At 42.0% G+C, this 23,391-nt stretch overlaps 1 protein-coding gene across 1 annotated transcript in view; it reads left to right on the top strand.

Moving 5' to 3' along the window:
- The window catches only part of SH3GL2 (SH3 domain containing GRB2 like 2, endophilin A1), a 210,654-nt gene extending 193,137 nt beyond the window's left edge, over positions 1-17,517 (top strand). The window contains exons 4-9 of the mRNA XM_039240918.1: positions 6,938-7,081; positions 7,924-8,057; positions 10,111-10,269; positions 11,793-11,896; positions 13,479-13,609; positions 15,919-17,517. Of these exons, the coding sequence (XP_039096849.1) occupies positions 6,938-7,081; positions 7,924-8,057; positions 10,111-10,269; positions 11,793-11,896; positions 13,479-13,609; positions 15,919-16,118 (872 nt within the window). The 3' untranslated portion in view covers positions 16,119-17,517. The remainder of the gene's footprint in view (positions 1-6,937; positions 7,082-7,923; positions 8,058-10,110; positions 10,270-11,792; positions 11,897-13,478; positions 13,610-15,918) is intronic.
- The last annotated feature ends 5,874 nt before the right edge of the window (positions 17,518-23,391 follow it).

Genomic DNA, 23,391 nt, shown 5'->3' with positions numbered 1-23,391 from the left:
TTCCATAATTGATGTTAAGGACCATTTTTTCCCAGACCACAATCTGATTTAATCTGAATTAAAGGCCTTTTAGAGGTCTAGATCTGAAATAACTCCATGTCAGAAACCTTTGGCAAAAATCATTGTCTACGAAATAAAATCCAAGATCTTTAGCATAAAACCCCAAGCTCTTCACAGCCTGGTCCCAACTTCATGGCCTCTTCACCTAAGCCACAGATTTTTTGAACTTTCCAGATATACGAGGCACTTTCATGTGCCTTTGCTCAGTCTCCAGGGAGCCAAAATGGCCTTTCCCACCACTCTGCCTGCACAGCCTACCCTTTGAGAAAGCCCAGCTCAAGTGTCTCCTTTTTTCATGCGCCCTCCCAGCCTTACTATTCTAGATGGAATCCACCACTCTTCTCTGATGTGAATGCATTAGAACCTTACCCACAATGTGGCGCCTGTTGGCCTCCTGTCACGGTGTGCTCTCTGCCTCTCCAGATAGACAAGAAGCTCACTGAGAGCAGAGGCTGGGCCTTGCTCCTCTTAGAATCTTCCAAGCATAGTCCCTCTTGCACAGTAAGTACTTAATAAATACTTGCTTTGTTCATTGTATCACCAAAGAAAAATCTTTAAAAGCATGTTTTTTGGGGCACCTGGGTGGCTCAGTCGGTAATTGTCTGACTTCGGCTCATGGTTCGTGTGTTCGAGCCCTGCGTCTGGCTCTGGGCTGGCAGCTCAGAGCCTGGAGCCTGTTTCAGACTCTGTGTCTCCCTCTCTCTCTGACCCTCCCCTGCTCATTCTCTCTCTCTCTCTCTCTCTCTCTCTCTCTCTCAGAAATAAATAAAACATTAAAAAAAATTTTAAGCAGATTTTTAGGAAATACTAATCAATCAGGCAGTGCAAATCCAGAATATTTCTATATCAAGGAATTCATAATTGTTTCCAGTGTAACCTATTCATTGACTTATACTCATTTTATCTTTTGTATCCCCTGAGCTAAGGCTTACAGTTTAGCTTAGGAACTTTCCTTTGTTAGAGAAAAGAGAGAGCTCATATGCAGGTTCTGGGAGATTGTGAGATCAGTTTCTTATCATTTTCAGATAAATCAGTTTTTCATGACATAGTTTAGAGATGAATTGCTAACCAAGAGCCAGTATTAGTAAGAGTAAATAGGAAGTAGAATTCCACCCTTCTGCATTTTAAGAGAAATGAAAAAGCCTTGGCAGCCTCAGAAATCTTCAAATCTAGTCTGTGTAAGGGGAATGCCATCCAGATTGCCATCAGCATGACCTGCTCTCCAAATTCATCTTGTCAGATCACAAAGTTAGTGTGTAATTAGATCGTATCAATGAGCTCTAGTTCCATTTAAGGGCATACTAGGATGTTGTGGTGGTTTTGAATAGGGATGTCTTTCCTAAGGATTAGAAAAATGGCATGTGCTAAAGAATTGTGTAAAAAAAAATCAAAACTTTTAAGTAAAGATGTTCAGCCCACAGTTAAGAAGTAAGCACGAGCTGCACTGTACTAGAAATTCAGTGGGACTTGTATCAGGAAACAGACACGCACAAAAGAGACATAGTATCAAGATATATTATCAGTGTATCCACAGCACACGGTCAAGACAAAATGAGGGAAGGGGTCGCTTACACTTGGAGGCAGTACAGGTAAAGGGTAATTGAGAAAGACTTCGTAAGAAAATGTGAGAAGGTGTCAGGTGTTATGGTGGCCAGCAGACAGAGAGAGGAAAAGCTATCCCAAGAAGAGGAATAGCTCTAGTAACAGAAAGAAACTGCCAGAAGTTTCCTATGTCTGAAAGTCAGGGTATGCCTTCTCTTAGCTCAGAGTTTTATACCTAATGAGAATAAACCTGAGTATATGAACTTGAAGGAGGTTTAAGGATTATCCAGCTATGTTCTTTTTTTTTTTTTTCCTCAGCTTTTTATGGATGAAGAACCCAAGACTCAGAAAGGTTAAGTAATTCCTAACACACTCACACAGCAAAACTGCCTGGCATACATGGCACTCATAGAAATAGCCAACATTCACTGAATATTTATCATGTGCCAGCATTTTGACATACATTACATCATTTAGTCTTTACATCACCCTAACCCAGTGAGGGAGAGTTACCATTTACAGATGAGTAAACTAAGGGCCAAAATTGCCCAGCATGAAATAGAACCAGGATTTGTACTCAGTCTGACTCCAAAGGTTTTGCCTTGGGGTGCCTGAGTGGCTCAGTTGGTTGAGCATCTCCAACTCTGGATTTCAGCTCAGGTTTGGTTCAGCTCATGGTTTGTGAGATCGAGGCTCTGGTCAGTCTCCTTGCTGACAGCACAGAGCCTGCTTGGGATATTGTCTCTCTCTCAGTGAAGATGTCATCATTCCACCTTCATGCTTCATTGATAATATAGAATTATATATTATTTAAGAAATGTTGAGTCATTGCTCTATTGTTTTCTGAGGAAATCTCTCATGTTTTTCATGATATTCTCATGATCAGTTACCTTCTAAATCTTAATATTTGTATTATTTTTTCCCTCTCTGAAAGGTTTTAGGAACTTCTCTTTGTTCTCAGTGAAACTTCATATTAAGGCCCTCCATGGGAACCCTTTTATCCATTGTGTTAGGCATTCACTGGACTCTTGCAGTCAGGAAACACAAATTCATCAGTTCTGAGCAATCTTCTTTAACTTTTAAAAAGAATCTATTCCCCTTCTATTTCTTTGTTTTTTTCTTTTTGGAACTTCCATTATTCGGCCACTAGACCTCCTGGACTGATCCTGATTTTATGCTTTCTTTCTGATTTTCTCTCTCTTTTTAAAATTGTGTCCTAATTTTTGGGTAATTTGCCTCAACTTTATGTGTCCACGATTTTTAAATTATTTATTTTACTTACATTCATATTTAAACTTAAATTATATTTTAATTTCTAAGAGCTCTGCTTTGTTTCTTTTTTTATTTTATGGACAAAGTATCTTAGACACCTGAGAATATTAATGATTGTTATTTTTCCCAAACAAATTATGGCTTATGGCCTATAATTGCCTTATTTAATTTGGTTCTCTCATGTTAGAAGCCTTTTTCAAAATCTGGTGGCAGTGTCTTTTTCCACTTAGGTGTAGGGCAGTAAGGTTGTGTGGGAGTTCGTGGGAGCTTATAAACTGTAATGGCTTCTTTCTAGGGTGAGTAGCCTAGAGTTGTTATATTGGGTACTTAACAGCTATCAGTGTCTGTAGGTCTCTTCTTTTGGATTGGTTGTATTCCCCAGAGAAGAATCTTCTAGTCCCCTACCCAGAAGGTACTAACCTGGTTGCCAGAACTCTGGGGAAGTGGGCAGAGGAAATCTCTCTGTTCAGTCTGTGGACAGGCCCCAATGTTCTGTTTTCAATATGGAAGTCCACCCTAAGCAGGGTCAGATAGATGTCTTCTCTTCTCTCCTAAAAGCAGTCTTTTATTTTTCAACAAAAGGAAACAAGTTTTCTAGTTCCCATTCTCTGTTATGCTTCAAAAGGCTCTTAGGCACATGAGCCAAAGGATGTGAGCAGCGTCTACTTATGGAAACCATTCTCATGATATTCTGCTAGTTTTCAAGATAATCTATTCGTTCATTTATTCTTCCTTCAATGGACATGTGTTAAACATCCACAGTGTACACCGTCTTATGCTCACCCACCTGGGAGATACACCAGGATCCTGTTCTCGTGGACCAGGGGAGGGATTGCTGTTGACAAGCTGTTTCAGCAGCAAACCCAGTGGGGGCAACTTGAACTAGGATAGTGAAGCTGGGACAGTAAATATGGGGGGGTAGCCTGAGAGATTATAAAAATTTGTGAGAAAGAAGAAAGCTGTGGAAAGGAAAAAAGATGATTTGAAAGAGAAGAGAAGAGACCATATTGTAGGAATTCTCATCTCTAAAATTTGTATTTTCCAGGCTTACTTTATGTTTTTTTTAAATACAGCTTTAAAAAAATCATTTAAATACAATTATATTATATTTAAAGATGATGAATTCAGAGGTCGGGTGATCATTTTCAAGAACACAGAAGTTTTACTAATTAGAGATTCTTGATAAATAATGAGTTTGTGAATGAATTAAAAAGCCAGTGTCTTCATAGTATGGAGAATAATTTGTGGATTAATAGATATTTTAGAAGATTTGAACAAATAGATAAACTAATAGGTATGGTTTTCTTTACCCTTCTCATGAAGATGTAGAACATATCCAAGATGTTTTTAAATAATGAGTGGAAGAATAAGGCTCTTTATAATTAAGCAACATTTAAAATGTTGACTTTGAAAATCAACCACAGTATATTAAACCATTTCAATTACTCTGGTCATTACTTACCACAAGAGGACTCTTAACAGAACCAAGCTATAAGCACAAATCAATACCAACTTTTGTAAAAGGAGTAAGTCTTTAGAGTATAAAATAGTCAAAATAGGATTTGAAGGGATTAACCACCATGTGTGGTTTCCATACTGTATTTCATTGGTCTCCATTTATCTTCTTCTATTCATTCTATAATTCTTATTGTCTAGTGTTTGCTTATTTCAGTGTTATTCATGCTTTTATGGCTTCTTCTCTGTACTCCCCTGGTACCTTGTGCACATTAGCCAAACATTTATGTTTGTTGGCCACTGTCTGTTGATCTCACACCTCACTATACTACGAGCACACTGATGGCAAGCACTGTGTTCCTTCAGGGATCTCTGATATGACTTATTTTGGAAAAGGCTTTGAAAATATCCTCTAATAATACTGTTCCCTCAAAAATGTGTGACCATGTGGCTTTTTCAATTTTTGAAATTTAACACGTATTATATATACTTTTCTCTGAAAAGCAGAGTAAGGAAAATTTGAATTATACATATATTTTTTTCAGTTACCACCAAGCTTTGCATATGCTGTTAGCTCAACTTATTGCTAGCCACTATAGGATTCTAAGCTTAAAGATCCTTCCCTCCAGAATCTTTCTTTGCAATGCCCTCCCTCCTCCCCAGACTGGGGTGATGCTGTACCTCTGTAACTTGCTATAACTGTAACTGGCACTTAGTATATGAACTTCACTCTAATTGTTTTTAAAATAGATGCTCCCCTTAGTTCACTGTAAACTTTCTAAAGACAGGCACCATGTCTGCCTTGTTCATTATAATATATATCCTTGGGGCCCGGCTGGGAAGAGTCCTCTCCTGATAACTCTACTCATCCCCAACTTTGACCTTGGAAGCCCAAATTTAAATAAAAGCCAATTTGTGAAGTATGGAAGTGTTAAATTACCATACTGTACACCTGACACTAATATAACACTGTCTGTTAGCTAACTGGAATTAAAATAAGAACTTAAATCCCATCTTGCCTCAGCTCAATAGATAGCTGCCATGTCTATCCCCATCCTACCATAAATTCAGGATTTTATCCTTTAGAGAGGTCTCTGAACTGCAGGATACGAGGCACATACCTTAGCCCTAGCCCTAACCCTACCCTAACCCCTAACCCTAACACTAACCCTCTGCAGGATTCTGACCTATGGGATACCAGGCACATAACCTCACCCTGGCCCTAACCCTAACCCTAGATCTGCGGGGGAGGGGGGAGGGCAGGGGGGGAAGATGTGATATTTATGAGTATTACTCACCTATAAAAGAGAATGAAATCTTGACATTTGCAATGATGTGGATGGAGCTAGAGAGTATTATGCTAGGCCAAATAAGGCAGAGAAAGACAAATATATGATTTCACTCATATGGAATTTAAGAAATAAGACAAATGAGCAGAGGGGGGAAAAAGATAGATGAACAAAGAAACAGCCTCTTAACTGTAGAGAACAAACTGATGGTTACCAGAGGGGCGATGCGTGAGGGGATGGGTTAAATAGGTGATGGGGATTAAGGAGGGCACTTGTTGTGATGAGCACTGGGTGTTATAGAAAACTGTTGTATCACTATGTTGTACATCTGGAACTACTATAACACTATATACTAACTAACTGGAACTCAAATAAAAACCTTTTAAAAAGCCTATTTGAAGCAATGTTCAAGATTAAATATCAGCCACTGATATGCCGGAAGTGTCCTTAGCAATGGTTCATTTGGGGGTTTCCATGCAGATGGGATCTTGGGCACAGTCCTAGTCTAATGTACAGCCTCAACTCTAATAATGAACCTGAGGAAATGTAGTATCCCAGCATCGAGAAAATCCCTTTAACACTGTGTTAGCACAACCTTTTCTTCCATGACAATTGGAATTGCTCCTAAGCATCTTGTTTTATAAAAGCAAAAGCAAAAAAGAAATTGAAGTGCTGTCTTTGTGGCATGGAACTAATTCTCAGAAGCCATTATGTTCCAGGGAAGTGATTAAATCTTTTTAATGAACTTCATGAGTCTGTCTACCATCAGAATCATAGTTGAACAGTGATTTTGAAAAAAATGGGTGTAAGTGAAACTTGGAGTAAGGCTCACACAGCAAGAATTAACAATTAATTTCCTACTTTTGTCCATAGACTCCTAGAATTGAAATATAAACTGGAATCATAAAACTTAGGGAATGCATAATTCAGTAGTTTTCAAAATGCTTACCATGGAGCCTCCCAGTTCCACCAAGTTACTGCCAGAGCCACCACAGTGAAGAGAGGATGGGAAAGGTACACAGGAAGATGGAGACCAGATGAGGGTAGGATCTCCACCCAGAAGAGCTTTGCTTTTTCTGTTAAGTTCCTTGTAAGGTATTGAAATAAAGGGAAAGTTTGGTGATTAAGAAAAAAAAGTCTATTTATATCTATATGTGAGCCAGCTTCCGCATACTATGGATGTAGACACCAAAGCTAGAAAGGTACAGATGTAGTTGTCCATAGCTGAGCTGGTTTATGGACCAGGTAAGGCCTGATTTTCCATTCAGCCCCGTCTCTGCTGTGTTGCCTACTGTGACAGTCTGTCTCTTTGCCTCCAGCTTCCAGAGCTAAACTCAGCATGATCAACACCATGTCAAAAATCCGCGGCCAGGAGAAAGGACCAGGCTATCCCCAGGCAGAAGCGCTGCTGGCAGAGGCCATGCTCAAGTTCGGAAGAGAGCTTGGAGATGATTGCAACTTTGGTAATGAGAGCTTTCTCACACTTCTGTTTTTTCACTTGTCCATGGGGATTTAGTGCCAATAAGACACTCTGCGGGAAATTATTCAAACCATTTTACATTTTGATTCTCAGTTTTACATCTTACGTACACGGGCCAAAAATTTGTCTTCAGAGTCATTTCACCATGTTTAGTGCGGCTTGTCGTAGGGGTTTTATTTATTTTCTTTTTCCCTCATGAGATCCTAATCTTTACAGTAGCGGGTGGACACATCCAGATGCCTGGAAACTCACTATGGAGTGTGTCTGACATAAACGAACGTTAGGGCAGAGGAAACAGTCTACATGATCTAACACCCTGCCCGTGAGCTTTCTCTTAAATCTCCAACCCCAGATGAATTCCTTCACCCCTCTCGTCTGACACCCAGTCACTTCTGTTTTCACTTCTTCATGATGAGAAGTCTCGGCAAATAGATGTCCTTCCTGTTGGGACCCTGTTCTCTGTTCCTTGTATTTGCTTCTGCTAAATGCATTGGCCTGAAACAGGTTCCCTGTTTGGGAAAGCAAGTGCTAACAAGGGAGGGTAGGGAGCTTCCAAAATTGTTTTTTAAAGGAAAAACAAAATTTTGTGTTCTTCATAATAAGAGATCCTACCCCCTTCGTAGCATTGAATGTTTACTGTATGAACCATCTTAGGTGGAAAATACACTGTTCTCTTGAGGGCATTGTGTAATGCCTCTCACCTCCATTGTCCTCACACGACAGGCAGTAAGTAGTCCCTGGGTTTTGACCTGTGGTGGCCCTACTACTGCATATACAGTTCACCTTTGTCCTTTAACATGTAAGAGACTCATTCTCCCCTTCCAGGCCCAGCACTTGGTGAAGTAGGGGAGGCCATGCGGGAGCTCTCAGAGGTGAAAGACTCTCTGGACATGGAAGTGAAGCAGAACTTCATTGACCCCCTTCAAAACCTTCATGACAAAGATCTGAGAGAAATTCAGGTATCTGCAACTAGTCCTTTAGTAAGCAAGCAGTTTGAATATACAGACATAGGTGCCCTTTTCCTTCAGAAAACTTTTTTTTAAGCTTATCGTGTATAGTCAGGTTTGAATTAAGAACAACCCAGCTAGACAAATTGAGATTAACTGGAAATGCAGTTCTTTTCCCCACTATTATGTTTGTGCCTTTTATGAGTATTACATTTGACTTCTCCACAGTTTTCAGGATTTTCAAGTTTTTTTTCCTCCAGAAAAATAATACTGATACTATCCAGTGTTATTAATTATGTCTTTCTGGGATGATTTCACGCTCTAACACAGTTGTTACCTGTATCAGTTGTCACTTAGGCAAATAGCTATACTGTCACTCTGTAAACACATGTTTTCATATTTTCATGACGATTGTTAGGACTGAGGAAGAATAACTAGCCTCTTTATAAAACATGGAGAAGAGTGAGCTCTTCTGAAGAAGTAAAGTTCAACTGGCTTTACCTCCAACTAGGTGTATAATGTTTGATCATTCATTCCTTCAGCAAGTATTTATGAAACTTTTTTGAAATTTAACTTTATTGTAACGTGATCATCCACAACTTGAAGTCCCTTAGATGTCTTTATCTCTAGTCTCCTACCCCCTATTGCTTGCTCAAGATTGCAGTTAGTAAGTGGCAGACTCACTTTGTATCTACAATGCTAACCCCACCTCCAACATTCTACCCTATAGCTGACTGCAAGTTCAAATGTGTTTTAAGACTATCCCTTCCAAAGGAACAAACATTTAACTTGGATCAGGGTGTGGATTGGAGGCAGGGTGTAGAGTGGGAGGGAAGGTCTAAGATATTTTTCTTCCTCTTTACCTTCTCATTTCTTCTCCACTCCCAACTCTGTTTTCATCTCCCTCCCTTTCTTTCCATACATGCCTAGGATCAGGGAAGTCTAGTGTTAGTCTAGCATTCCATTAGTAATGGAACACTCCAGCTCTTGGCAAAAGACAGTTTGTAGCAGTGGAAATGACTTTCCCACTTTGTCACTAGAAGTGTTGTGCAGACGCTGGGTGGCCAGGCAGTGGGGAAGGATGCAGGAGGGACTGGAGAACACTGTGGGGCGTTAAACCCTGTATATCGTCCCTTCCGAGTTAGGTTTTCCCACTAGTTTCATCATCTACCAAATGGGAGACTTAAACTCATCAACGGTTCCCTAAGTGCTACATCAGTCAGCAAGGGTTCAGTGTTAAGAGAGCGATTACCAGATCCTGGCCCTGGATAATGTTAATGCAAGTGATCCGTAATCTGTATTTCTGATAAGCAGTTTAGGTTTTCTAACAGACTGATTTCCTCAAAGATAAATCCTTTCCAGCATGAATGTTCTAGGACTGGAAAAACAAGAATGCCAGTCTTTCTCACTTTTCAAGGGAAGTGTTTTTACCCTGCCTTCTTGCAAGATACTATTTCTCTTGAAGATGGGAACTTGTGGCTTCTGTGTAGCAGTGTTTTCCAATATGAGGCTGTATGCACGTGTTCCCAGCTGCTGTCATGCCCAGCTTGGCTTTGGCCCAACAAAGGCAGAAAATAAAGGGCCCTGGTAATTCCCTCAATTTCTTTCTTACTCTTAGTTGTTTCTTTTTTTTTTTTTTTTCATTTAAAAAAATTTTTTAATGTTTTATTTATTTTTAAGAGAGAGAGAGAGAGAGAGAGAGCATGAGCAGGGGAGAGTCAGAGAGAGAGGGAGACACAAAATCTGAAGCAGGCTCCAGGCTCTGAGCTAGCTGTCAGCACAGAGCCCAACGCGGGGCTCGATCCCATGAACTGTAAGATCATGACCTGAGCCGAAGTTGGACGCTCAACCGACTGAGCCACCCAGGCGCCCCTTAATTGTTTTATTTAAAGATGCTTCTCCACATTTAGCCCTTGGAAGCATTTGCCCCACAGATGCAGGTTTCTGTATCTTTCTGGTAATGTGATATTTTAGAACTGAGCCTGTCTTATTTTGGAAGCTAATAGGCATGATGGAGAAGTGAAGTATAAATAGGCCCTTTCCCTGCCTTTGACTTTTTTTTCAGCATCATCTAAAGAAGTTGGAGGGTCGACGCCTGGACTTTGATTATAAGAAGAAACGACAAGGCAAGATTCCAGATGAAGAGCTCCGTCAGGCTCTGGAGAAATTTGATGAATCTAAAGAAATTGCTGAGTCAAGCATGTTTAATCTCTTAGAGATGGATGTGAGTGATTCTCCTGTGGTTTCTAATTTACTCTTGCCGTTGAGGCTCAAAATTATGTTAAAGAGTTATGTAATTTAAAACACTCATATCTGATTACACTATGTGGTGAGAACTTCAGTAGATAGTTATTTCCTTTAAAAAATTGAAAAAATAAAGTAGATCAAGAAATGGTAAGGTTTTGTCTATATTACCATGGTTTGCTTGAACTAGATATTTGTCTCCTAATGACCTTAAAGAATTACCAGTGGTGGGAAGATGAAGAATCTTTCTGATGATTCATGTAAAGTTTCAGTAGCTTAAAATACTTTGTTGAAATATAGGGTAGAATGACTTCAGATTCTAAAAGAATATCACCTAAAATGCATTTAGAATTGAGGGTCCCAGTATAGGTTAAGATGTTCTGTATTTTGAAGTAAAGTTGATATTTTCTTTCAAAAACTAATTTCAACTGAGATTGATGATTGCAGCATAGATACCGTATTTGGGGCATAGAGATAATGTAGTTTAAAGCTACTTTTACATTTCCAGAGCACCAAATTATGATTTGTGCCTTTAGAAGTTATATTCCATTGACTTCTTTCAGCCTCGTAGCCATGAGGACTTCTGACCGCTCATGTAATAAAACCTGCTAAACAGCTTTCAACTTCTTACTCACTCCCACCTCTGGTCCTATCGTTTGCTGACCAACTTCTTCCAAGATGTTTACAGAGCCTTTATGTGCTTATCACTTACCTTGACTGGTGATAGGGGAGGCATGGTGAACATATCTGGATTTTTCCATCACCCAGAGACACAGTGTAGGCTTGTGCTTATGTGAAACAACTCGTGTCCCGCCTGCCTGCTGAAGAAGGAGGCTCTGGGCACGAGGTGTGACCTGAATCACAATGCTCCTTCCCCTTTCCAGGGCCCCATTCCACCCCAAAACTCATGAAACAGCATTGCCTCTGCTGATTTGTAGGGTAATATGCAGCTAGGTCACAACCCAAGACACCAAATGAAGAATCACTGAGGGTGCCTAGCATATTGGAGCTGAAATGCACCCAAGGATGTTACTTGACCCAGCCTCTTTAAATTTCAGACAGGCTGAAAGAGGACAAAACATTCTGTGTCCTAACACACTACCTCCCTGCTGCCTCGTGTGAAAACTCAGCATTCACATTTTTATTAACAACATTAATATATCGACAGAGCATGAAAAGTACAGAGAGCCAGAAGTCCTTTGGTCAATGTATTTTCTTTCCTGGAGGAAGTCAATAAAATTAGCCATATTCTGCCTAACTGGAAGTTTGTAGCAAAGAATGGGACTTTCAATGAGAGCTGTGTGCGGTCTTCCAGAGGATTCCTAATAAGGGGGCTACTCCTCGTGGCGCTGCCTTTTCCAAGCATACGATGCTTCTTATCTCTAAGTGATTGTGGAAACTGCAGAATCTCTTGGTGCCGTACATGTGCTGATGTAGGCGTGGCTGCTTAAGGACGGTAACCTGGTAATAAGGTGTCCCCCCCGCCCCCCCATTGGCCTGCAGATCGAACAGGTGAGCCAGCTGTCTGCGCTCGTCCAGGCCCAGCTGGAATACCACAAGCAGGCGGTCCAGATCCTGCAGCAAGTCACCGTCAGACTGGAAGAAAGGTATTTCAGTTCCTGAATTGGACATTTCCATTTTTCTCCTATGACATGACGGCTAAAGAAGCGTAAATAATGGAATATACTTGAAGTAAAACTTCTGCCACAAGGTTCGATTCTGCCTAGGCACCTTGTGATGGTTTGTTTTGACTCTGTGGGTCGGGGGCTTTGTTTTCCTTTGTTTCATTGAGTGCACTCTTTTGTTTGTGAGAGCTCAATCCTGGGACTGTGTGTTGGCCGCCACAGATGGGAAGCCGGGTGCTCCCGAGGATCACGGATGTGATTTGCTGAGCAGATGCTCTGTGTGGAATATCAGAGGCATATCAGCATTGGTCTTACAGAACAGCCCTGTAAACGAAGTACGATTAGCTTCACCTAAAGGTGGGAAGCCCGGGGAGATAAAGTAACTCACCTAGCATCACTCCGCACTGCAACCGGGGTTTGCCAGACCGGTGTACCCCATTTGAAAGCCTGTATCTTTTCACACTGTGTTTCTCTGAGCAGCGAGCAAGCCCCCCACCGTCAGAGGGACAGCTGTCGTGTGCCTGTTCCTTCTCTTCTGGTGCACCCCACCCTGGGGCCGTGGTAGTCTTCTTTGTGAATGGGGCTCCCTTGAGGGGCAGGGCCCCACCCTGCACAGCTTAGACAGAGGCCCTCACTGGAACACGTGTCACTTTGTGCAGCTTTCCTTGGTGCACCCTTGCGGATATTTGTGTAACACTAGGAAGCCTCGAGAAGGATCTAAAAGCATGCACTTCGACATATGAAGAAATACTGTATGTCTTTGTGACAGCCATTGAGCAGAAGGGCCATTTTCTTTTCTTTTCCTCTGAAATGTGTTCAGAGTCAGCACAGTTCTACAGTCACCCTACCTTCGCCTCCCCCTGTCCTTGCAAATCTACACGCTTTGCCTCACGAACATCTGAGACTGTGGAGAATACTTAGGGGTGTACCGAATACATTTGTTGGCTCTTGGCTGTACCTTTCCACTTTCCTCCTGTCTTCCCTCAGGTCTTTTCCCTTCCTCTGTCTCAAACTGTTCACTGTTCTCAGGGCACATGGTATTTCCTCCTTCCAAACCTTCTCCAGCTCTTGAGCTCTTTCTTCTGGAAAGGACTGTTTATCTGGAAGTGACTCTTAGCTGTGTTTTCTCTCCTTCCATAAGCTTTCCTGTGGGCAGGTAGACTCCCCACTCCCACCCCTGTGTTCCTGTAGCATTTTGCGTGTATCTTCATAACAGTACTTATCACAGTGTGCTTATGTTGTGTCTCCCTTACAGACCATAAGCTGCTTGAGGGCAAGAACTGTGTCTTACTCATCTTTGTGTTCCCGGCAGATACATCTGCAAAGCGAGCTCTGAATAAATGAGGGAGGAAGAGAGGGAGTGAGAGAAAGGTTGAAGATGGTGAGGGTATGACCACAGAAGGGTACCACCAAAAGCAGAGACCTCCACAGATAAGGCCGTGGGTTCTTTTGAGATTTTCCCTGATCCGCACTGGTAGCCTTCCTGGATGTTAACTGCTTTTCTTTTTGCTGCTTAATTAGCTACATACTCTTATTCCCCACCTCCCTTTTCTTTTTAATGCAGAATAAGGCAAGCTTCATCTCAGCCTAGAAGAGAGTATCAGCCTAAACCACGAATGAGCCTGGAGTTTCCGACTGGAGACAGTACTCAGCCCAACGGGGGCCTCTCCCACACCGGTACACCCAAACCTGCAGGTAAGGAGCTGAGACCTGCAGACCCCATCCCAAGGGCCTTGGGCATCTCCCGTTGCCACTTGTCCATAAATTCTAGGTGCTGTCCATTCTGGCTGCACAAGAACTATACAGGGACACGTTTCTTACAGGGAGGTTTTGTCAGCCAGAAACTCTCTTAAAGCACTCCTTCCTTCTTTTCCCACTGATCATTTCTTTCCCTCCTTTTCCTTCTTGTCTCCTCTAGAAAACTTTTTTTGTAGGTCCCCTTTTCTCTCACTCTCCATCATCAGCACACATTAACCTCTTAAGTAACACATTTGGGTTTTTTTTATAAATGTTTTATTTATTTCTGAGAGAGAGAGAGAGAGCATGAGCAGGGGAGGGTCAGAGAGAGAGGGAGACACAGAATCTGAAACAGTCTCCAGGCTCTGAGCTGGCTGTCAACACAGAGCCTGATGCGGGGCTCGAACCCACGAGCCATGAGATCATGACCTGAGCTGAAGTCGGCCGCTTAACGGACTGAGCCACCCAGGCGCCCCTTAAGTAACACATTTGATTTTGACCTTCCCTGGTGGTGTTAAGTCACCCTAATGAGCCAGTTTGGTGCCAGGAATATCATCTTTTTCCCTATTTGACTCTCTGTTCCAGAGTGCAGTAGAGGGAGAATGCCCCTGGCAGGGCATGCCCACATGCACTCACATACAACCCACAGACAGCAGCTCCAGAAACACGTTTACTTGGGTTTTTTAAGTCATGGAAGCAAACGGCCGAATGTATTTGCAGATGGATGCAGGTCGGATCTCAACATCTGTTCTTTCCTTCCTCAACCTTCCACCAACTCACTGTGCCGTGTAACTGAGGTTGGTACAGTAAAAGCTAAAATTTATTTTCCATCAGGAACATTGATGTGTACCCAGTGACATATTCCTTCAGTTGGCATCATTGCTCTCCACCCTTTATACACGTTAGGTAAAAGCCTGTGCCTGAGACAGTTTCAACCTTAACATTTACTTGGTCGAAGAAGTGGAAACTCTCTTACAACTGGGTGTGGACTTCAAAGATTCACAGTGTCGCCTCTTTCCCCTGTAGCCCAGTGCTTATGTTCTTTAGTAGGAAATGCTTTGTGAGATGCTGTCAGGAGGCCATGGAGGAAAAAAGTGAGGTCTGTGGTGACAGTCGGCGCTCTCTGCCCTTTGTGTTCCCCTTGGCAGCTCGGAGCCCCAGGGTCAGGTATAAACAGCGGTGGCTCTTAGAAGCTAGCTGGCCACAGGATGAGTCACGTCCCTTGTGACCAGTTTGCTTCTCCCTGTTCAGAAACCAACCACATATCTCACCCTTTTTTGGAGACTTGTTCATTTTCTGCTTTCTTTAGCAAAAAAAAAAAAAAAAGTTACATTATTTCCTTTTCAAACCATCTAGAAGATATGGGAGCTGTATGCACTTGTCTGAGTTGATGTGCCTGTGCAGATACACACTGTATTAAATATATATGCTCACTTAAACTAGGCCTGATTCCATTCCAAGGTAGAGTACATTATACTGTGTATGCCAGAACTCTGATGTACTCCTCATATTTATATATGCAACAGTTGACAGAGAATGTTATATAATTTTTTACATAATCTCAGTTATGTAAAAATAGTCACAGTAGTAGTGCAGAGTAAGTTCCGCTATTAGTTCTAACGTTAGACAAAGAAACTGAAAGGGAAGTAAGTGCCTTGTGCAAAGTCACCCAGAATATGAACTTGAACCCAGTGTCTTGTCTTGTTTTGTTTTCACCACATTATAGCAGTTTCACAGAGGCTGGAGTCTCTATCTTTCAAAAGTGAAAACGGCACAGTTATTGAGGTTGCCAAGCATTGTCCATGTAGTTAACTTGACTCTTTCCTGTGTGCGGAGATTTTAAAATGCTGACACGGAAAGGGTTCTGGCCTTATTATATTAGTAACCTAAATCTCATTAAAACCCCTTAAATCGCTGGGTCTCCCATCTGTGGACATCTTTAGGAAGGCAAACCTTGATGGACTTTGTGCGTGTGTTACAAGCATAGATGTTACAAGCATAGTGTTACAAGCAAAGCTGTTTTTCATACTGGACGTGGATGCAGGCATTGAACAACTTCTGGAAATCTGAGAAAGCTTCTGAGGGCTGGTAAAGGGCAAACGGCATGCAGTGGACTCAGGACTAGCCACAGGAGGAAGCTTCAGTGGGAGGAGGAGTGAGGGAGGAATCAAGGGGGACAGCAAGCCGGGTAGGCACAGCAGGTGGTAGATATGCGACTTAAATACCCCTTGTCTTTCTGTGTTCTTCTCTCCTGCTTTCGCTTCCAGGTGCCCCAATGGATCAGCCCTGCTGCCGAGCTCTGTACGACTTTGAACCTGAGAATGAAGGGGAGTTGGGTTTTAAAGAGGGTGATATCATCACACTCACTAACCAAATTGATGAGAACTGGTATGAGGGGATGCTTCATGGCCAGTCAGGCTTCTTCCCCATCAACTATGTGGAGATTCTGGTTGCCCTGCCTCATTAGGGTGTTAGGCTGGCAGGCTTGCCTCCTCTTGACCCAGATAGTTAAGTTTAACCACTGCTTTGGTAATGCTGCTTACAACACATCCCAAGTGCAGGCCACAGTGGTCCAAGTCATCAAGCCCCACTGAGTATCTTTGGTTGACTTGTGTGATCCCACAAGAGTCATGGTGATGGATGGTATCTTCTTAGGCTGATGGGCATGGCATGTGCTTTTTAAACACCATCTGAGACCAGCCGGTAGTCACGGAACTGCTGTTTACACGGTTCCCAGGAGGCTGTGGCTTCTTAGAATTCGACCATGAGCCACATCACAGAAAACCCATCCTACCGAAGATACTGTCTATCACCCAGGGGCCATCTCAAGGTCTCAGGTTCTCCGTTTCCGTAGGAGAAAGTTCTTGCTTTCACATAGCCCCTCCCAAATATGTGAGTCACTGAATTGTGGAAGAAAGCCTCCCTCACCAGCAACTTGTCTTCTGGTCTGAATGAGTAGGTCCCTTGATACTATCGGTAGGAAAGTGTTGAGTGTGAATTAACAACCTTTTCTGAAAACTGTCCCCTTTGTTCCTCTCACTTATGCCTGTTTCTGAGGGACAGCCAGTTTTCTTCTCTCCCTGCCAATAAAGCCAGAGGGGGATTCCCGCCGCCATTATTCCTAAGTACCACAGTGACAGTTCACAGCCAGCATATTGTGGGAGGGGCTGAAGAGAAGAGATTCTCCACTATGCCAAATTGGGAAAACATCTGGTTTTCAAGCTTAAATTTCTTGCCGCAGAGAAACCATGTATGTATTTAGGCCGTTTCTGAAGGTACAGGAAAGAGGGAACGAAAAAATCTTCACTTCAGTTTTATTTATGAATTACGTGTTTCATGAGTCCATTTGGCACAGAGACACAAGGAGAAAAACACCAGAAACCATTTTTCCACTAGTTCCTAGACCAAGAAACAGCGATTGTCTTTCCTTTCCACTTCCACCTTGTGTTCTTTGAACATCATTTGTGCATATTCTGCCCTCAATGAGGACCAAATAAAGATGATATTTGTGCTTAGCAATTTAAGATGTGTGGCTGCAGATGCAAAAGTTTTTCCCAACTCCGTCATTACTTTTATTTCTGTCCCTTCTATTTCATATTCATGTTGTGTGTACAGTGCCGTGTGTAAGCTTATGAGTGGTTTTTTGTTCTTCTGGGTTATTTTGTATTGGTCATCAAGTCCTGTTAGGTATCCAGAGTTCTATTTATCTACCTGTACAGACTCTTTCAAAGGTTTAATGTGCTGCTTCGGATGTGCTGCCTGCGGTAGTGGGTCATGTGGAGTGAAAGGCAAATCTTACTGCTTTATGTATAAACTCTTACCACAGGAAGCATCGCCGTTTCCAATAAATATTGCTGAAGACAGAACCAGAGGCCCTGGTGCTTTATTTTGCGTCCGTTGTTCTGGTGGGTCTGACAGTGGGTAGACTGGGTCTCATTTCAGGCTCCGTTGTCTTCTGATGCAGCCAGTCTAGACCCACTCCCCGCCTCAGCTCTCCCTCCCTGTGAGCAAGGGAAGTCCCCTTAGCGGGACGTGACCTAGCCTGGACACGGGGAGCTTCTTGGGTGGCTCTAGGAAGAAGGCGATTCGGGAGTGAGGAGGGGAAGTCTTCTTAAAATCATGTGAGATATCATCACTGGTGATAGCAGAAGAATATAATGTCCAGAGGGACAAATAAAATATTTCATTTCAACCAGTCTTCTCTTGTCTTTTTTTTTTTTTTAAATAGTTTATTGTCAAATTAGTTTCCACATAACACTCAGTGCTCATCCCCACAAGTGCCCTCCTCCATGCCCATCCCCCCCCTCCCCCCCACATCCATCAGTCCTCAGTTTTTGTCAGCATTCAAGAGTCTCTCATGGTTTGCCTCTCTCCCTTTCCCCCACCATTTCCCCCCTTCTTCTCCCCCTTGTTCCTCTGTCTCTTGTCTTTCATACTTAAAGAGAAAGAACTAGGGAAATCTAGATTGTCCAAAAGGCGGCATTCTTTTCTCTCTGTGTGTAGGGGAGTGGGGGTTGGTAAGGTAGGCGAGCAGTGCCTACAGAATATGTATTTCCTGAGCTTCTGAGAAAATACACATGAATTTTAACATATTGGATACCTTTGTATTCTTCCATGCTGAGGGCAGTATGATGTTCTGATCTAACACAAACAGTGTTAATCTAATATACTGAGTTCTCTATGTTAACTGGTCGAACCCGAAAATAATATTTGTTGCCAGCTACATGAGTTAAGAGTATTACAGATCAATTCTTATTTTCATTCATTCATTCATTTTTAGAGAGACCACAATCGGGAGGGGGCAGAGGGAGAAAAAAATCTTTTTTTTTTCCTTGTGGTTAAGACCTTTATTTATAACTCCTGTGGAGTTAATTATTTTTTTTAATATAAAGTTTAGTTCATTAACATAAGCAGTAGAATTCAGTGATTCTTCACTTTCATACAACAGCTCATCACAACAAGTACCTTCCTTATAACCCTCACCTATTTAGCCCTCCCCTACACCCCCCTCTATCAACACTCAGTTTGTTCTCTATCTTTAAGAGTCAAGAGAAAGACTATTAAGCAGACTCCATGCTCAGCGTAGATCCTGACATGGGTAAATCCCATGACCCTGGGATCATGACCTGAGCCAAAACCAAGAGTCAACACTCAACCGATTGAGCCACCCAGGCACCCCACAAATCATTTTTTAAAAACAGTTTTAAAAAGAAATTACCTGTGACATGAATGGATAAAATACAGAAAAATCACAAGTAAACTATTAGAATCAATAGTTAATTTAATAGAATTACTAAATATGACATAAATATTAAAAATCATTTTATTTTTATATACCAGTGATAATTAGAAAAAAGGTTTAAAAATCATCTGCAAAACATCATATCCATAGATACAAATCTAACAAGAATTAAACAAGATCTCTGCACAGAAAATTATGAAGCATGCTTGAGAAAAAATAAAATCCTTAATAAGTGAAGAGATACTCTGTGTTTATGGATTGGAAAACTCAGCATTGTGAAGATGTAATTTTCCCTAAACTGGCCTTTACATTTAGGGTGGTTTCAACTACAGTCTCAGGAAGTTTTAGTTTGTTTGTTTGTTTTATGTGTGTGAAAATTGACAAGCATTATAAAACTTACGGAGAAATGCAAAGGGTATTTCTTCCTGAAGATCAACAACAAATTTGGAAGACTTACACTTTTTAGATACAAAACAAACTTATAGTGATTAATATAGTGTGCTTCTGAAGCCATGATAGGAAAAAAAAAAAAAAAAAAAAAAAGATGATCTGTACAGAACAGTGAGTCCAGGAAGAGAAAGAACCGTGTGCATTAAACCATACTGAGCCAGTAAGGCACTGCATTGTTTGTAATGTTACACATTCCGATGTGATGGCACTTGTGTGATAGTAGTTCTGTCCATTCAAAGGGAAACTAATAGCAAGACCCTGCACCATATAACCTCATGAGTCAATATCAATTGAAACAAAAGTATCAGATATGACCACAGTTTCCAGGAAGAACTTAATATTTATTTGAGAGAGTCTTCGAGAACATTAATAATATACTCCTGATTTTTATTGAAGTATCGTAAATGCCTTTTTATGAAAGTTAAATATTGAAATGAGCAGGCAGTTCTGTGGACCACCACTGGGGAAGTTGATCCTACCCCAAACACTTTTTCTAAAACTAATCATAGAATAAACTTTCTGAAGTGGAAACAGAAACAGAACTAAACTAGATGGAATGAAAATGGAAAACAAGTTTAGTGAGGCAACTGTCCCATTTTGTTTTTCTGATGGGTCTTAAAGAGAAAGTTTTCTCTTTGCTATAAATAAGTAGACAGTAAGAAGAACATGACCAAGAACTGAAATTTTCTTGAGACCATATGGTGTAAAACATATCCTGGAGTGTACCGAGTCCTATTCTGCAGAGTCTCAGCAGGGGCTTAGTCAACCAGGTTTATCTCAAAAACTCTGTTTTCAAGACGCTCTTGTGGTCTAGATGGAACTATGGGGGTACTTTCAAGGCTCATTATTTTGAGACCTTATTAACCAAATTAAAAACTATTATGCAGACTGTCTTTCATCCCATGCAGATGGCAGTGATGACATAGGAAAGACTTAATGCTGAAGAAAGTGTCAGCCCGACGCCTCCACCTGTAACTTTGGGTGCTGGTGAGTGAAGACTTACACGGCTATGTGGAGAGGTGGCCACAACTGTCAATTCCTAGGTCCAGCTACCAGGGACCTGTTATGAGCTCCCATATTAAAGGATCAAGGTCAAGGAAAAGATCAAGGTTATTTTTTTATAGGGCCCAATAAATGCTAAGAACTTAAAGGCCATTGAATGCCACTTCACTATCACGTATGCCTGAGTCATGGCGGCCTTCCCCTTGGGACAGGAAGAGCTGTGATACTTGAAGGAGTGGAGCAGGTTGTCAGCTTTGGAGGCAGAAGAATGGAGAGCACCATCGATCACAGTACCATTTTCCTGGAAAGGAACCCTGGACTATTTTGCACCACCCTGCGTGATTAGGTGCTGATATTCACCCACAGCTAAGACTAGGGTAACTTCCTGCAGACAAGAAATGACAAAGGTGTCCACAGTAGAGGGTGGAAAATGAAGTTTAAATATCGGGAAAATTCAAAGATATTTGGAGGCATCTCTGCAATCTGGGCTCTTTATATTTTTTTTTTTCCTCATGGCAAACGTGGTCTCAGGAACAAGAGGTTCACATGTGTCACCTGAAAAAAATGTTTGCAGCATGCGCTCAAATCAGGAATATTTATTTATTTATATTCCAGGTGGGCAAACTGTAGATTTCTTCATCAGGCAGAATCTATCGTGATTATAGGCTTTCAGTGGCCTTTAAGCAATAACTGTGTTGTATTCATAGCTGTGTTTGAATTTCCTATCATTCTTTTCACAGCAGGAAATCAGGCACATTTAACACTTTTATAAAATGATGCTTGTAATTGAAGGCAGAGGAAATGGGAGCCATCATTATTTATTCCTCCAAAGCAAGCACTCCGCTAAGCTTAATATTTATGACTTTGACTGAAGACTAAGGTTTTAAACCTTAAACACTTAGCTCTTTAGGATTGATATACTGGAAGAAAGCCCTGTAAACAGGTTGATTGTTTATTCAAAGTAGCATCTGATGTTTCCTGCTTATAAAATAAAATAGAATTTACCAATGTTACCAGATATCTTAGCAAGACAAAGAAATGGTGAGCTGCTTAATGGGGTGAAATAAAGAGACTATAAGGTCTTATAAAAGGCTTACTTTATAGAATTTGAGATGCAGGAGATAAAGCAGAAGGTAGAAGCAGCATTTTAAAAGCAACATTTTTCACACACTATCTCCCTGCTGGTGTTTTGGTTTTCTTAAAATTGTTCCATGTGTGCCTGGTAAAAGAAACATCACATTCCTTTGTTTTTCTGAAGCAAATTAAGTGTGGGTGCTGCCCCGGCTCCCAGCCCACGAGGCAGGCACTGTTCCCTCAGTTCTGCCTGCAGGGAAGGGGCTCTGATTCTGGACCTCAGTTTTCTCCAGGAATCCCCTGTGGTTGGCTAGAAAGTACTGCTGGAGCCCTCCGTGCCTGAGCTCCATGCTGGGTCTTTGGCAAGGACCCTGAGAGCTGCAGCCCCAGCACTCGGCATAGCCGGGCACAGAGCCATTTTCATGGAAGTTACACCTTCTCCATTCTAGTCACTCGACTACACGACACCAGGACACATTATTTACTGCTCTACCGCCTGTCCTGGATACAGTGAGGGACTAGAGTTTAGGAAAAGGCTTGAGTTTAGCAGAAGCTCCACCAGTGATTCTTAACATGTATCTTGTCAAATATCTGCCTCTACCACAATTCATGGAGGTAAAGAATTCCAAGTGGTGCCTAGAGCCTCCTAAACCGTTGGATGAGAGTGGCCTGGGGGTACATACACGAATCGTTCTTCCAGGTCTCATTCCAGCTACACATTGCCCACAGAGGGGCCTGATGCTGGATCTCCCATCAGAAAGGTTTAGGAAATAGTCTACTACGGTGCTGCTAAAGTTCACAGGCATCAGAACCACGTTGAGCTTGTTAAAACAGATGCCTGGGCCCCGCCCCCAGAGGTTTGCTGTGGAGCCTGGAAATTTTCTTGTCTAGTTAGTTCCTGGTCCCTGGACTGTACTTGAAGTACTACTGCTCCATGAGACAAACTTATGAAGAGCTAGCTTCTTCCTGGTATTTAAGCTCTGTCTATGGTATTGAGAATAAGGACAAAACATAGATGCATTCATCAGTTATTTTCCCCAACGAAATTGTTCTTTGTGCTCACACACTGAATAGAACTTTCTGTGGAGAAGGACAGTTAGGAAATCAAGGCATTTCATGGCAGATCTGAGAAGCCCACTTCCGTTGTGTCCATGTCAGGATGCTAAAAGCAAGCTTCCCAAGTGATTCTCAGATCCAGGCAAGTTTGGGAAGTGCTAGTCCGTATTAAAACGTTTTAAGTATGAAGCCAGATATTTTCTGGCTTTTTTCTATTTTTTTCTTTAATTTTTTTTAGACATTCACATTTGTTGATTGTTTAGGTAACATTTGGCATGTGCATTTCCACCCTCAGAGTGATGTTGCAAACCCACTCGTCCCAGTGTTTCCGCCCATAAGCTGATGACAGAAAAGACACACTCGACCTGTGTCTGTGCTGACTTAGAATTAATTCCTACCTTCTTCCTGGACCTTCCTTCATGCTTTACTTTGTGTCTTGTGAGGGAGTCAGAGAGAATTATGCCTATAGTGAGACTCAACTGCCTTGGATCAGGTTAATGTCAGATCCCCACTTTTCTTACTTAGATCGGTGGGTCACGAGTCAGACCCTGTAAGAATCAACCAAGATTCCGCATCCAAGAAATGCGGCATCTTGGGTCTGACACCAGATTCTGGTGCAGCTGTCTAGAGTGGGGGCCCTTATCTGCAGGCTAACCTGGCATCCTGCTCCAGCCCATAGTTCCGCCGGCAGCGTTAGGGCCATACTCAGAAACGCTGGGTCAGGCCTGGAACCCTTAGATTTGTGAGCACCAGGAAAGAGGTTCAGTTAGTAGACATGGGTTGGTGGCTGAGAGGGAGAGAGGAGGAACAGCTTCCTCTCACCTTGGAGTGGCAGCACTTGCGTGAAAAGAGTCCCTTGGAAGTATTGCAGAGAGCACAGGTTAATTCTTGACATTAGCAGTAACCACCTTTTCTC

The sequence above is a fragment of the Hyaena hyaena genome, unplaced genomic scaffold, assembly GCF_003009895.1.
Source record: "Hyaena hyaena isolate Hyena2069 unplaced genomic scaffold, ASM300989v1 scaffold_185, whole genome shotgun sequence".
NCBI lineage: Eukaryota > Metazoa > Chordata > Mammalia > Carnivora > Hyaenidae > Hyaena > Hyaena hyaena.
This window is presented reverse-complemented; position numbering and strand designations above follow the sequence as displayed.